This window comes from Electrophorus electricus, chromosome 1 (genome assembly GCF_041902795.1).
Source record: "Electrophorus electricus isolate QZ-2024a chromosome 1, ASM4190279v1, whole genome shotgun sequence".
NCBI classification, from domain to species: domain Eukaryota; kingdom Metazoa; phylum Chordata; class Actinopteri; order Gymnotiformes; family Gymnotidae; genus Electrophorus; species Electrophorus electricus.
In genome coordinates, this window is record NC_137497.1 from 33,341,095 (window position 1) to 33,357,728 (window position 16,634).

The 16,634-nt window shown below is 37.4% G+C and overlaps 2 protein-coding genes across 2 annotated transcripts in view; one reads left to right on the forward strand and one right to left on the reverse strand.

The window, feature by feature from the left end:
• The first annotated feature begins 603 nt into the window (after nt 1-603).
• Nucleotides 604-10,693, forward strand: nod1 (nucleotide-binding oligomerization domain containing 1). The gene is made up of 11 exons (XM_027001154.3): nt 604-1,237; nt 1,849-2,023; nt 2,123-3,935; nt 4,083-4,166; nt 4,281-4,364; nt 4,568-4,651; nt 4,753-4,836; nt 5,250-5,333; nt 5,491-5,574; nt 8,669-8,752; nt 9,476-10,693. Exons 1-11 carry the CDS (start codon nt 1,046-1,048, stop codon nt 9,546-9,548), a joined length of 2,841 nt encoding a protein of 946 aa, XP_026856955.2. The 5' UTR covers nt 604-1,045; the 3' UTR covers nt 9,549-10,693.
• Nucleotides 10,662-16,634, reverse strand: part of znrf2b (zinc and ring finger 2b) — a 28,768-nt gene continuing 22,795 nt past the window's right edge. The window contains exons 3-5 of the mRNA XM_027001155.3: nt 12,926-13,031; nt 12,515-12,596; nt 10,662-12,272 (exon numbers count right to left, since the gene is read on the reverse strand). Coding sequence (XP_026856956.2) covers nt 12,539-12,596; nt 12,926-13,031 — 164 coding nt within the window. The 3' untranslated portion in view covers nt 10,662-12,272; nt 12,515-12,538. The remainder of the gene's footprint in view (nt 12,273-12,514; nt 12,597-12,925; nt 13,032-16,634) is intronic.

The window sequence follows — 16,634 nt, forward strand, 5'->3', positions numbered from 1 at the left end:
GTATGAGTGGCTGGGATCTAAATGTGCAATGTAAGTCACAGCTCTTGGGGCCAAGAATGCGGATTAAGTTAGTTCTTCTCAGTGTCATATCTCTTACTAACAAGTCATTCTAAATTATTTATATAGCCTTCATGGCCCTAGACACTGTTTTTAGCTCTTGAACAGTTTTGCACAGCTATTCTATATCTTTCATTAATTATATTTATTTTTCATTCAACTTTTATTTAAAAAAATATTTCTGTTTTATTCATCTTTAATTGAATGTATTTTCCTTTTTATTTGGAATATTTCATTGTTTTTATGAACCATAGTTTTATGTGTTATTGTAACATTTTTTTTTCTATTTTTGGCAAAAACCTTCCCGAGGTGATAGATCTCTGGATGTAATATTTATTTAAATTATTCTATGTTTGTGTAAATCACTTTGAATCGCCACTGTGTATGAAAAGTGCTATACAAATAAATTTGCTTTGTCTGTGAGCTGGATGACCAGTAGTGTGACTACGAATTCAATAAGGCTGCAACAGTGAGTCAGTCCAAGAAAAGCTTACGTACTCAAATCAGATTTCCTCTGCGTTCAGCCATTTTCACGTTTTACTTCCTGTGAGCGTACAACACCTGCAGACAGCACGAAGCCTTTCTACAATCTCTTTAAATTCCCTTTGTCTTGCGCTGTTATTAACACCGACAATCCTTTTATAAAATTGGCCTAAAGGTGTACGTTTAAGCTTTCGGTTTTCTTTTTAGTTTTCATAATCTTGGTTATTAGGCTAGTTACAAAATGCTTTGCAATGGCTGTAACTGAAACCAAAACTTCAGAATCCGGAATACTCTTGCTGAAGTGGTAGGCTTAGCAAATTTTGTTTAATCGTGTCTTTTACATAGCGGAAATAATTATTGATTTGGCTTTACCCCCTTTCCTCGCCCAGAACATCGGTAGAGACCGAGGACGATTCATATCTTTTTCCACAACGAAATTAACTAATGTACTAACTAGATAAAGTGCTGAGAGCAGAAACGCTCCCTCCGCCAAAAGGGCATATTCATGGGCAGTGTCGGGAAGGACAGCGCTCCGGAGGCCTCTGTCACATCGCTAAGATTACTGACATTACATCGCGAGATTCTAGTGGAACAAGTGAAAAATACACAGTGTATTTTAGACAACCTGAGGATCAATGGCTACATCTGCAACGAAGACATTGAAATCATCCATCGCGCAGCCACCAAAGCTGATCAGGTATTTGGAGCACAACTGGACACACCCATCGAATGACGGCAGAATTTTCGGTTTTACAGTCATCCAAATGTTTAATGTTTAAAAACATTTGTAAAGATTATGACCCGCTCATGTCAAAAGAAGTGCCAGTGATGTACAGTATTGTTCCGATTTTTAACAGCTAGTTCAATTAACAAAAGATAATATATTAAGATACTGTATGTATGTTTCTCAGAACATTATTCTACTTTTATCCTTACAGAATGAGGATGCATATTCGTAGGCATTTATATTTAATAAGGGACTTCAAAAATAAACTTCTAGCATTAGCTTTGTTAGCTATACTGCCTATAACAGCTCTCAAGTCTCACGCGTTGGACCAGATCACATGGTGTCACGCCCAACCAACTCTTACCCGCCAGAGAAAGCTTTGCCGTTAAAGTCGAGTTTATTTCTTTGACTCTATTTGATTTTTGCTATGGTGGTAATAAATAAAAGTACACCGATATTTTGGGGGGAGATATTTTATAGTTACATGTTTTGCATAAATTATTGTATAAAAATAACTAAACCAACAATATAAAATAATATAAAATGTCTTTTGTTTGTTTTTGTTTTGTTTTTTTAAACAGGTACGCAAAATCCTGGAGTTGGTTCAGAGCAAAGGAGAAGAGGCCTGTGCCTATTTTATTCATATTCTCCATGAGGCTTATGATGCATACATTGATCTTCGACCATGGTTTAATACTATTCAGTACATGCCTGCAGACTTTGTGAGGGAAATTCCTGTGATTAATACAGACCCAAGTGAGTGTGTTTTAACAAAATGATTGCAATAATAAACAAATTATTAAGAAATAAATTATTTTGCTATAACATCATGCGCTAACAATTTTATGTCCACAGTTAGCAAATACATTGAGAAGTTGAGGCAGGAGCTTGGGAGAGACACTCAGTTTCTCACCTCCTACTCTCAGCAGGAGGACACTCTACTGGAGGAACTTTACACAGACACACAAATGGAGATGATGAATGACAAAGGTGAGAGCCTTGGGTACTTGGAGAATCTGGATGAGATCCTAGGAGAACAAGGTGTATTCAACCAGCAGGCTGAAACCATATTTATCACTGGTGATGCCGGTGTGGGCAAGTCCGTTCTGCTCCAGAAACTCCAGAACTTGTGGTCCAAGAGGGAGCTGAACACTGAAACAAAGTTTTTTTTCAAGTTCAGATGTAGAATGTTCAGTGCTTTCAAGGATACAGATAAAATCTCTATGAAGGATCTTATCTTCAAGTACAATTGCTATCCAGATGGGGACCCAGACAGTGAGGTCTTCAATTACATTCTACGATTTCCTCAGACAGTTCTTTTCACATTTGATGGTTATGATGAACTCCAAATGGATTTTGATATGGACAGTGTGCCAGAGGTGGTTTCACCTGAGGAAAGTACTCACCCACTTTTGGTTCTTATGAACCTGCTTTGTGGAAAACTGCTCAGAGGTTCCTGCAAAATTCTGACAGCACGGACTGGCACAGACATTCAGAGCAGAATCATACAAAAGAAGGTGGTTCTGAGAGGGTTCTCACCAGACCATCTTAAAAAATACATGGCTCGGCATTTCCCAATGCAGGAACAAAGGGCAGTGGTGTCAGTGCAACTGGATGCCAGTCCTCACCTGTGTGGTCTCTGTTCCATCCCTCTATTCAGCTGGATCATCTTCAAGACCTTCAAGCACCTTCAGTCTGTGTATGATAATTTTGAGCTGCCAGACTCTTGTATCACCCTCACAAATGTGTTCCTGCTGCTTTCCGAGGTTTTTCTGGGCCGTAAAACTAAAAAGCAAGGCCTGCTAAAGAGGAGCATGAGCTGCACTGCTGGAATATTTAAAGCAGGACTGAAGATGCTCACAGCCTTTGCTAAACTAGCTCTGTTTGGGTTGGAGAAGGGCAGCTTCATTTACAGCCTGGAGGAGGTAATGTCCTGTGGACTGAATGAAGAGGATCTACAGGTTGGGTTTCTGAGGCCTGTCAGTCACTATGATGCATGTGGAGGTACCACTACCTTTGAGTTTCTCCATTTGACCCTCCAGGCATTCCTGGCTGCCTTTTCACTGGTGCTTGATTCATACATCACTCCTGAAGGTATTCTTAGGTTCTTTGCCAAATGTGAGTACAATAAGACATCCCATTTACCCTGCCTGTCATGCTTCGGAAGGTCCTCGCATCCTAGAGATACAGACCCTTTCCAAACTAATGAGCATTTTCAGTTTACCAACTTATTTTTATGTGGCCTCCTGTGTAAATCCAATGCTGTGCTCCTGGAGCACATTGTACCACCTGTTTGCCTGAAGAAAAAGCGTGTGGCTCTGAAATCCTACCTGTCTACCAGTGTGAAGACGCACCTCAGGGACCTTCCTCGTTACCCCAGCACAGATATTGAAGGCAATAAGGTGCACGTAATGCCCAACTTCCTGTGGATGCTGCGATGCATATTTGAGACTAATAGTGAAGATGTAGCACGCCTTACAGCCAAAGGCATTTCTGCAGATTACATCAAGCTTGCCTACTGTAATATTTACTCAGCTGACTGCAGTGCCCTGAACTTTGTGCTACATCACCACAGGAAGTGTTTGGGAGTTGACCTGGACAACAATAACATCAATGACTATGGTGTGAAGCAGCTTATACCTTCCTTCAGCAAAATGACTGTTGTGAGGTAAGAAACTGAATTTAACTGATTCTAACTGAGAAGAAAATAATTATAAAGATTTAGGTTGTAGCATGTCTAATTTTGTGTGATAGGATCAGAATAATCTAAAAATTGTACTGGGTGCATTTATTCAGATATTGAATTATCTGTCAGGTTTTGTGTGAATCAGCTCACAGACAGCAGCACTGAAGTTTTGTCTGAGGAACTCATCAAGCACAAAATTGTGAAGGTTTTGGGGTGAGCTAACATGCTGTTTCTTTGGTTAATATAGTGCATATGTAATATATGAATTTTAAAACTACTTAAATATATAGCAGAAATTAATCCTCTCTTGTTGACTTTTACATTTAGACTTTATAAGAATCACATAACAGATGTGGGAGCCAAACATGTGGCACAGATAATTGAAGAATGTCCTCATTTGAAGACACTAAAGTAAGATGCAAAATATCTTACTTGCACTTGGAGATTTGAAGTTGTTTTAAAATTGTTAGTAACTGATTTTTTTTTTGCAAATTATACTTACAAAATGAAATATCCATGTATCCAATTTATATATCAAAATTATCATTTGTCAGTGGTCAGAAAATAGTATGAAATATTTTGTAAAGAAACCAGTTTAAATCTAATTTTTGTAGGATTGGAAGCAACCATATAACAAGTGTCGGTGCAAGGATCCTTGCCCAATCTATTCAGAAAAGCAAATCCATCTATGATGTGGGGTAAGGGGTTCTCTACAGAGATTTGTGACCGCTGAGTCAGAAAATTAAACTTTGAACTTGCCATGTTTTGTGTTAGATATAAGTATTATTTTTGTTTTTAGAATGTGGGGGAACAGCATTGGAGATGAAGGTGCAGATGCCTTTGCTGAGGCATTAAAGAATCATCCCAGTTTGACTAATCTCAGGTGATCTCATTTTTATTTTGTCAAACATGGTTATGCTATATGGAATTAAAGTGCTATGTAATGAAATGTAAGGGGACTTGGACTGTTTTCCTGATTCTCCACAAAAGAGATTAAGACATCAATTTCTTTCAGACCAAAATATACATAAATTGAGGATTATTACCATGTAGTTTGTACTCATCAGATCTCATTGTTCTTAGAGTTTATCAGTTTTTTTTCTTAACTTCTGTTTCAACTATTTCAATTACAAACAGATAGAAGTAGCTGGAGAAATTTCTTACTATCGGTATCATGCCACACTTGAGCATTGAAGGAGAACAAGGATTTTTTAAAACTAAGCTATACTTTGGTCAGTCCAAATGTGATTTTCAATATAAAAATCTGTAACTTGAATATTCCCATTTTATCCTCAGTCTCTCGGCAAATAGCATCTCTTCTCATGGAGGAAAAAGCTTGGCAAGAGCACTAAAAGAGAACTCCAGCCTTCATATTTTCTGGTGCATCTTTTATCTTCTGAGATCTTTCTGTGCATTCAAATACTAAGAAAAATAAGCTAAATATATACATGAATGCATATTACATATTTACCAGAGGCCTTGTTAACTATGCCTTCATGTAATTTAAATTATTTTTGCCTTGTGAATTTTTTTTTAGGTTGATTCAAAACGCAATTTCAGATGATGCCGCATCAGACTTGGCTGAAGCTTTACGGAGTAACTCGGCACTCACCCATTTTATGTAAGACACACCAGGTTCTTGCACTCTCTTAATAAGTAGCATTAAGGGAAGATTCTAAAAGGAAAAATGTTTATTTTTCCTTTTTCAAAAAATATTCTCTCTACACTTTTCAGAGTATTTTAAAAAATATTTTGCCTTTTTGTGTAAAACATGCTTATAAAGTACTTAAAAATTGGCTCTCATTCATTGGTACCCAGTTTCAGCTTCAAAATGGTCTTGAACAACCCCAGGCATTCAAAAATTCACTTGGTTAAGTGCACTTGGGTACTTATACACTTCAGTGATTTCTTGTAACCTCCCACATACAGTGATTTGGGATGTTGTAACCTCAACCACTATATTGGTTGTGAAGCTGTGAACTGTTAGGCAAACAAATTGGACAGCAATGATTTTTGATTATTTCTCAAATTAATAAAGGTGCAAGGTAGATTTTATATAGGTTCACAAGTTGTAATGGCATAATTTAGAGCAGTAAATGACTGTAATAAATTGTCTTTTTGTATTATGTTTTTAATTCCTTCAGATTAGATTGAGGCAAATTTTATTACATTTTAAACCAGGCAAATACACTATATGATCAAGTAATTGAGTCACATCTTAATAATTTCTCATAGATTTCCTTGACTTCTGCTCCCTCTATTTCAATATTGCCAACTGACAAGGGCCTTCCCAAAATGTTGCTACAAAGTTGGAAGCATATAACCTACCCTGAAAAAAACCCTGAAAAACAGCCTCAAACAATTGTCCTTCCTACATCAAACTTTACTGCTGGCAGTATGTAGGTAGAATTCCCCTGGCATCTGCCAAGCCCAGATTTGTACATCAGCCAGATAGTGAAGTATGGTTTATCACGTTATTGAACACTTTCCACTGCTGCAGAGTCCACATTTATGGTCACTATAAGCTAAGCCAACCATCACTGAAATGATCTTAGGCTTGAATGTAGCTTCATAACCATGGAAACCTATTTCATGATGTTCCTAATGCACAGTTCTTGCAATGATATTGCTTCCAGAGGCAGTTTGTAATTCTGTACTTATGCAGTAGAAGACAATTTTTCAAGCAATTTTTATGCACTCATGCAGTGACCCCACTTTGTGATTCTGCATGGTCTGCTACTAGACACTTCTATTTCACAGTAATGGCACTTACAGGGCACATCTAGCAAAGCATAAATTTCACAATCTGTATGGGGAATAGGTGGCAACCTTCAAAAGTCACTGGGCTCTTCTCTATGAACCATTCTACTGTTAGTCATGGGTTTGTTATGCTATACTAGTTAGAAATGGGTATGGATGGAAAGAAAACAGAAAGGGGAACTTATCCACAGGACCAATTGGAAAATAAAAAGGGAACAATAGCAGCACACCTACAGTCAAGCATGACAATGAAGTAGATGGACAGGGGGGACCTCACCTGATGTGGTAGGGGCAGGGGATGTAGCAGGCCTGCAAGTTTCATTCGAGGGCTCCTCCTTCCAAGTGCAGACTCCACAAATATCTGCACATCCTGACCAAGAGTGGGCCACCAGAAGCACCACGCAATGAACTCTTGGGTGCATATGGTGCTAGGGTACCCCAAGAGGGTACAAGGGGGGTGTATGCCCCCAGTATTTGCCAATGGATTCAGGGTCTGGTTTGGACTGAAGGTCCACCACTTGCTGAAAGTTCTGCAAGTTCTTATGGTCAGTCCAGAAAAAACTACTTTTATGACCAGAAGCTCCTGGTTTCCCATGTTAAAGAGTGCAAGAGAGAGCAGGTGGGAATACTAGGCTCAGGGGTGGAACTTCTGACTGGACCCTGATCACTGAGCAATCACTTCCCCTACACTGCAGTGTCCATCTCAGAGGTGTCTACTTCCATGAGGAAAGTGAGGGCTGGGTCAGGAATAAATAGGACTGGTTCAGACATTAGTCTCCCTTTAAGACTATCAAATGCTTTCTGGGCCTGCTCCATCCACTGGAATGGCCTGGCTGCTTGCAGGTGAGGGATGAGGCCAGGCTCTGAACCTTTATGTACAGGAAGTTAACCAAAGAGTGAATGTCAAGTCGTGCCTTTTCTTCTCCACATTTTTGCAGTCCTGTTGAGTATTCATAAAGAATTTTGATTATTGGGGCATGACCACTGAATTGTTTTGCTATCTGCAGTGTGCCAAATCCCTCGAATTGGCAGTTACAATTGACTTTTCAGTCTCTGTTCAGTCCAGTTGTCCTGAGGTAGACAAGCCACCTAATATGGGTTTTAAACGACAGGGCAATAAAAATTTCCATGAATGATATATCATTTAAATAATGTTCTATATTAAATAAGACTGTACATATTTTAAAAGTAAAATCAAACATCTAAAATATGACCTCATGAACATTCCGCTTCAGTGACCAGCAGTAGTCTGCCAACATAGAGGACTTTCCATACTATATAAGACATATGAGTGTGCTGGGAAAAAAGTGTGATAACATATTTTCATTCATCATACAAAAATGTATAATAGATTTATTTATTTATTGCAGAAAGCAAAACTATTGACCAGTGTAATTATGCACATCTTTAGGGACTTAATCTCTTTAAGCCACATGCTCCCTCATTAAACAATTAAATTCACCTGAAAAGAATGATACCCATTTAGCATTCAGGTTTATGTGGTTAAGAGTTGGCTCCTATGCATAGAAATAATGATCAGCTCATGATACTTACTTACCTAATATTTGTGGATGCAATATAAAAAATAAGCTGCATGCCTCAGTCAATTAAAACTCAGGTTGGCAGTTAACACTGAAGCTTCTCTGTGATCATGTAACATATATTTGAACCACTGATGTATAATAAAGAATGTCTTTATTATAGATGAGTGGTGTGAACCACACCTGGAAAGTTTTGAAACACCAGTGGTTCAAAAGCTCGAGTTGGCTTTGAAATAGAGCCTCCTATCAATATCTCTAATGTGAATCGTAAGAGAACTGCCAGAGAATATTAACTTTAGCTAGCTGACTCTCTTCAGTGGCCTGTGGGTAGCAAGGTAGCCATGTTTTTAGTGGTATGGTAGTGTCTCTAAACATTTTTTTTGTGTGTGTTTTATGCTTGTGCAACTTCCACAGGTTAATTGATAATCAGCTGACTGTTCTTGGGGTTAGACTTATGGTTGAAGGCCTGGCTCACAATACATCAGTAAAAGAAATCAAGTAAGTTTGAAATTTCTCCCAGGTCTTAGTACTTTTTATGTTTATTCTAAACATACTGTTTGCAATTAAAACTATCTGTAAAAAGATGAATCATCTGATTTGCAGTTTTTTTTTTGTGTTTTTTAAATGTCAGTAGAAATGTTTTGATACTGAACACATTTGAACACGGCAAAGGGTTCTGTTCTGACAAATTCTGTAACAATTTCTTGGTGATTGCTTACAGATAAATTAACATAATTTTGGAAAGTTTTGTGCTTGCTTATGCGATTTGGTGCCTGAACTTTGCTTCTTTGTAAACTAATTGTCACTTTGCTAGCTATACTACACTGCAGTGGTAGCAGTAGGTAAATGCAGATAGAATGATTAACTCTAATCTTTTTGTAACTAAGATTAGTAAATATCAATATCAAAGCTCAATGCAATGTTCACTGTCTGAAAATAGCAATTACCCAGAATTTGCTGGTGTTTGCTCTTTTCATTGTAAGTTAAACCAACTGGCTAAGAAAAAAGTTAAACATGTGACAAGGCTTACTTTCATCTAGGATTTGAACTGATGTTCAAATGTAAAAGTATGAGCATCAAAACATAGGACATGACTAGCTAGCTAATGCTAACAATAATTTATACAGCATTTTATAGCCAGTTAGTGTGACTGCCCAGTGCTGGCTTTTTCTTAATGTGGTGTGTTTGTTTTTTGGGGGGTTGGCTTCCACCCTTCTACAGTTTGAAAGGAAACCCTGTCTCTGAAGAGGAAAAGAAGCTCTTTGAAAATGAGAAAAGACTTCGCTTCCACTAAGAAAATACAAGACTTTGGAATGGGTTGTTCTGGTATATGAGACATTCTATACTACAAGTAGTGTGGAGGGTATGAATCTTCAGTCACGCATCTTCAGGCATTAGGTACATGGAAACCCCACCATTGAACTTGGTTCAATGATTGTGATGTCTCATCAATATATTTTTGGGAGTACCTAGTGAATTCACAGAATGAGGAATATGTATAACAACCTGGCTACACAAGCACAGCATTGCTGCTATATATGCATACCAGATTCATCCATTCTAGAGTTTACCCTAAGAAAAAGTATAGATGTCAGTCACACTCACAACCATAGACATTTTAAGAGATCTGTACTTCAAAAGGTTCTTTTTTAATGCCACATTTCTGTACACAATTTTTACATAAATGGAATGACATAACACACTATATATGTATATCACTTTAAAACTATTGACCTTGTACATGTATAGTATCATGAGGAAGAACATTTGTATCTCTTCTTATAGAAACTCTTTTCTGCAAGTGCCAAATGGCATTCAGGCTACACAGCTTGGAAAGCCATCTTAAGAGCAAATAAGGCATCGTGCCTAATAACTCAGTTAAGTACTACAGAACACCAGTAAAAGATGGTTCCATAAGGTAGATTTAGACTTTGTTCTGACAGATTAACCCAGGGCTCAGATTAGCCTCTAGTAAAAGCAGCAAATTATACTATGTATAATAAAATTAAATACAATTTTGATATATTTGGATTAATTATTTAATGATGTAGTATCCAATGCACTTTGCTGATTAGGTCAGAATGAGTGCTCTGTGTGGTTCCTCAGTCAGAAAACCACATCAGTGCCCAGCTTTGGAAAGAGTAGGAACATGCTGCCAAATATTCTACTAGAATAAATCATATCTTGAACATAATCCTTGTCTCAAAAAGAGCTTTATCTTCCCATCTGCAAATACAGTTAGCAGCTTTCACTTTGCACATATAGTACTACATTACAATTAGGGCATATCACAGTCTTATGCTTCAATGAGCTCCACAGAATCTGTGCAAAATCAGATATATGCTTCCTCTATCAACTGTTCAATACTACCTGTAACCAAGTTCAGCACTGTTCTATACACTGACAAAGTATACTGAATAAATCCTATGTTGAATCATTTGTGGTTGTTTTTCAATTGTAAAATTGCCCTTATAGACTAAGGATATAAAGGAACATTGCTTGTTTAAGGTTCCATATGAAGATAATGCTTGCATTCTTTTCAAAAACTGGTGACTGAAAAAAGCCTATCCATGTTTTGAATAAAAATGAGTGCATGGAATTTTGTGTAAGCCAAGATGCAGTAATGCAGTGGATGTAGCATCTCAGTGCAGAAGAGAAGTTAACTTTAATGTTAAGGGTCACCATGATACATTATAGCCCTCCAACACATAGACCCTATTGACCATTATTTTTACCTGGGAAATACTGAATCCATAAGACTAGGCCATGCAGCTAAGCAAAGGTCAAGTCAGTAAATATTCCATGTACCAGCTTGAGCATGTGCTATCTAACTACTGAGGCACAAATATACCTGCCTCGCTGTTCAATGACAGATTAGACTTAGACTTGTCTATGTCTGATTTATTGATCAAAGGGCCACTAGAAGACAGACATTTTCAGAAAGCAGCTCATTATTTATGTTAATATGTAATGTGGCACAGGGCATGTGGTACATTATCTTAAATAACACCAATAACAGGAACCAGGTTCATCATCGTATATTGAGAGTTATTGTTAGCATTGGGCCAGCATGCTCCCTGGTTGGTTAGGGTTACCACTGGGTTAGCATTCTCCCTGATGTGTTGATTAGCTTTAGAATCCTGTATGATAAATTTAGGCATAAAATCATTCTGGTTGTTTACAAACATGTCACTTTTGCACTAGGTAGCTTTATTGTTTTTAAGTATTTATATTCATCACCAGTATGTTAGTACTGTCATGGATGTAGAGACTCAAGTGCAAAACTGCATGACATTCACCAGACTCAAGCAGAGCCTCTCTGACAGATATTGCTATGAGTTTGCCACTGCTGTCTTGGCTGTGAATGACAGGCAGGGCACTTCTAATCTCAATATGGCTGTGAGGCCAGAGGGTGCCCGCTCCCTTACATACACTGGTGTGGGATGGGAGAGGCTCACAAAGGCTCCACCTTCCCAATGCCTTCACCACCTTTCACAACTTCAGTCTCTCTGCCATGATAGGCTTTTGAGATCTGAAGATGAAGGCACTAGTGGACAAAGTCATATAAGGGACCTCTTCCGCCTCTTAGTGTGGGTGTTTTGTTTTCCTATGAGGCCTTGTGCGTCCTGACAGTTGGTCGGTGCCCAGCAAAAGCAGAAGAAAGCAGGTCCAGTGACTGGATAGCCCAGTTCAGTAGCATGTTCAAAGAGAGGGTTCAATAAGTGGATCAAGCAGAATATCCATGTTGAATCAAACAAAATAAATCCAATGATCATATTTGATTTTGAGAAAAGACTATAGGAGGATGCAATGGCACAGAGGCGAGTTTCCCTGAAGGTTGCTTCATTGAGTTTTGGCACACTGGAGCTCATATGGTGGCTGGTGTGATAGGTGCTATAGACCCATAGTGACTACAAATGGTGTCCAGCAGTCATAAGGGCAGATAACAGGAAGGAGACTTCACATTGTTGTCTGCTACTAGGCTACATCACTGCTCTTCACATGGATGTTGAAAACCCTGGGACCAAACAACAACAAAAAATATGGTGGTAAGAAAATTAAACATAGCATATGTTCTAAGTTGGCATGGATACAATGAGCACAAATCCAAAACTAAAAAGTGAAAGTTGTATAGGAAACAATTTTTAAAAGTTCACTGTTTTTAATTTAGTCTTTAGTGAGATATCAATTTACATTTTTTATTTTTTTCAACCACAGTGTAGAATGTAATGGTGTTCCTTTGACACGTAATCTCATTACCTGTGCAAGACCGAAGAGGTTGCTTTAATCTGAAGGATGTTCTGGACACCATCTGTTCACTTCAAACCATTCATCAATGCAGCTGTGTAGGAAAGGTCAAACCATGCCAGAAATATTCACAAGTTATGTATCTCTGGCCAACATTAGCAATATTGATAACTTAATATTCGGTATTCTGTAGTAACAAAAGTTAGAATTCATAATCACTGATGATAAATCTAGTAGCAATGCTAAGGCAGAACAAGTTAAAAGCGAACTGTCGCACTGATTATAATATGATATATGCACATAAATTCTTCTAATATATTGATTTTCTGATCAATGAATCATGTAATTTTAAGGCAGTGGCACAGTGCAATGTAATGTGTCATGTTTCTGCTGATTGCAGTCATTTAAATCTGGCTGCAGTACCCTTTGTGGTATATGCACAGGCAGGGGAGGCGAGCAATGGTGTCTCCCTGAAGCAGATCCTCTAGACATATTGCACATTCTCCAGCCTCCTTCGACAGCACATCCTCTGAAAGGACAGAACCAAATCAATAAGGTCAAATTTGTGAATACAAATTTAAAACCAGCAATGTATTACCCAAGTGGAATTCTGTGTATCTTGCTACATTAGTGATATTCAGTACAGCTCACACTTCATGGGACCCAAAACAAAAACGGGTTAGTGTGAAAAATGGGACAGTGATACAGTGAACATGAAGAACTAAAAAAAAAAAAGGAATCTTCAAAAGAAAACAACAAAAAATCTACATTCAATATTACCAATATACTATTCTGATGTTATCATACTTCTTTTCAACTGTACTTCACTTTGCTGAATGCTTAATGTGATACAAAGTTATTTTGATGTGACTAAACAAGCAGTGAAAATAACTACTAAATGGTGATACTTGAAGCATTGCTTTGCCAGAAAATTTAATTCACACAAATTACCACTTACAGTAGAAATGTAATCGCTCAGCCAAGGCAAATTTGGTCACATATCTTGCCTTTATTAATTTCATACTGGTGCTATGAATCTAATCTACCTATGAATGAATCTACTTCCAAACTTTTCTAGAAATACTTGCTTATTTGATCTCTTGCATGCATCTTCACACATCTGAAAGTTTTTTGTCACAGAGAATATAAAAATGAACACAAGGAAACATCACTTATCAAACATCTGGGCTGATCAACAAAATTTAATGAACTAATGATACTGTCTCAATGGGTTTTAATCACTTATCTTAAGTGAGTTCTGCTAATAGTTTCAAAATATGTTAGTCTTCATTTAACCATGCACATCAGTTCAGAGATGTTGATGCCAATTAAACATTTAAGACAAGAGATAAATGAATGAGGCAACAATTAGCATTAAAAAATATATAATTGAACATTTTTTCTCATCAGTGAATAATGATGACTAATCACTGAATTCCAGCAATATATTACAAGTATAATAGTTTTATGAAAATGCTTTAAGGTTTGCCTGAATAATAGTGCAGAAGCCAGAGTGTCTTCATATAAACACCAACAAACCAGCAGAAATACAGAAGGTTGATTTAATTATTTGGAGTAACAAGCCATAATTAAAATATCTTTCACACAAAGCATTATGCTTAACCTAGTTTTAATTGCATAACTCATATGGATGATCCGGATGATCTTTTTTGCACCATTTATTACACTTTTCATCATTATCTCTGTTAATACCACTTAAACTTACTCTGAGAACCTGTGTATATGCTGCCATATATCTATCACTCTCAATGTCTTTGTTTTTTTTTTTTCTCTTAAACCAAACATTCATTTCCAAATGTGAATTAGTACAATGTTTCAAGAACTCTCTCAGAGACCAGCAGAGGGTGCTTATTGTCCACTATTGGGCCAGTCATAACACCAGCACTACTACAGCACTCTTGATTTCTCTGGAGCCATCAATAAAAGGATTTTTTTATTAATCACAGGAAGAGCCATTTTACTGTTTTCATTTCTTCCAACTCACTGACAAATGTAAAAACAGTATGACTACAATATTGGATTGTGTACCGACAACAAAAAATCACAATGGTAAAAGCCAAGTTCTGGGGGCCCAGGACTCACGGACCAGAACCAATGCAAACGTTTTCATGTACTGCTGGCTAGCAGACAGTGATCAGTGATGCTTGCTAGCCCCTCCACCATGGCATACACATGGCACTCTGGCATACATGTGACTGAGTTCAAACAAACATAGAAGTACTGATAAATCGGGTTCAGACTTCTTTAATCATGTAGATCAGTTCTTACTCTATAAAATATGAACATGTAAATCTCTCTAAATCCAATGAAATACTGGAAATGCCAATCACACATTTGATCAAAGTAATAGTCCCAATTTAGAACAAAATAGTGTAGTTGGGTTCTGAGAAAGGTGCTACATAAGTGTAGCTTCATTCTTTTTAAATCTGGGTTAAATATGGATTATTGTTATCTGAAGTTTTGAAAATTACACACACATTTTTCACATACACCCACTGTCAAAGCTAACTGGAAAATTTTTTTTTTTGGTTTATTTTCAATTGAAGTGACTTCCTACATAAGTAGCCTGTAACATTTCTAAACCATTTCAGTTCTGTAATTTTCACGGTTTTTTTTTTATGTAATCTGCTGCGTTCACAGAAGTACAACAGCCCACTTCCTTTTCCAAATGAAGCAGTAGTCCAGTTCTGGTCGATGAGCCACTGCACAGAACAGCTAAAAGCAGCTCTGGAAGCCTGTTGATAGCATATTTAGTAACCAGAACTGAACTTGAGCTCAGCCTTTGTCATGTAGGCTACTAATGCTCAGACTACTAATGTAAAACTATCAGGCATAAATTTCATCAAATGAAAACCATAATTTGCCACAAAATTCCAAGTGAAAAATCTTTAATGCAAAGTGTTCTTTAGAAGACTTTCATTAATCACCAGTCTCCAAAGATGTAACCTGTACAATCATTTAACTTGTCTCTTAGTGAAATGATGCAGATACACAGCAACCTAACTAATCAATAAAGCTGTTATTAGATGCTTTATTGGATGGGTGGATGGATGGATGGATGGATGGCAATAGAAGAGAGCATAGAGATTAGCAAACAGAAATGTATATTGAAGAAAACAATTTACAGGCCGTTTTATTAAGCCAATAATACAAACCTTTAAACAAAAGATTTTTGAATAATTACAAAATGAAGGCGGATGTATGTGAAAAATTTAGCCAAGGGCATTTAAAGAATGTTATAAATGTGCAAGTGAATAATACATATATGTACGTGTTAATTACACCTTTATTCTGTCTTTTTAAGTGCCTGACTCTTCCACTTGATTGTCTCCATACCCCCTGTTTAGATTGACAAATAGAAAACAGTAATGTGACAAAAAGGGTCAGTGTGGGAGCACTGAGAACATTGTACTTGATGATCTTAATGAGCTGTATTCATAATCTCCTTATTGATATCCCAGAGGAAGGCAGAAACCAAGCAGGTGGACAGAACTATGTAACCAGGCTGTGGTTTTGTGAATTCAAGTTTATGAACTCTGAACAAGGCATCTACTATAATGTTCTTACTACCAGGTCTGTATACAATAGTAAATGAAAAGAGAAAAGTGAACAATATTTCCCACCTGGCCTGGTGAGATGTGGGGAATTTGTTGGGTTTGGAATAATCTTGATTCTGATGATGTATGTAAATGAAAAAAGATGAAGATGAATCCCTCAAGCAGGTGCCTCAAACAGCAAGGAGCTCCTAGTTTTGTTCCACTGGAGGGAGCTTCTTAGAATGTAATTGTTTGGAGCCTGGGCAGATCTCATAACCTCTGTAACAGCATAGCCTGGCTCCCACTGTAGAGATGTCCATCTCAACCACAAAAAGCTTTCGTTTTTACAGTCACTGTGCATTCATGCTTTCTTACCCTCTTCGAGTCTAACTGAAATATCTAGTGAGCAAAAGCTGCCGAAACTTTGTAGATTATGAATCTATGATAGTTTCCTGTCAATCAAGCTTGCTTCTTGGAATATCAGGAACACAGACCAATTTCAGACTGATTTGACAATTTGGTTGGTTTTTGAGCAGTGTAATCATATTTTCAGCTTTGCATAGGTATAACTTAAC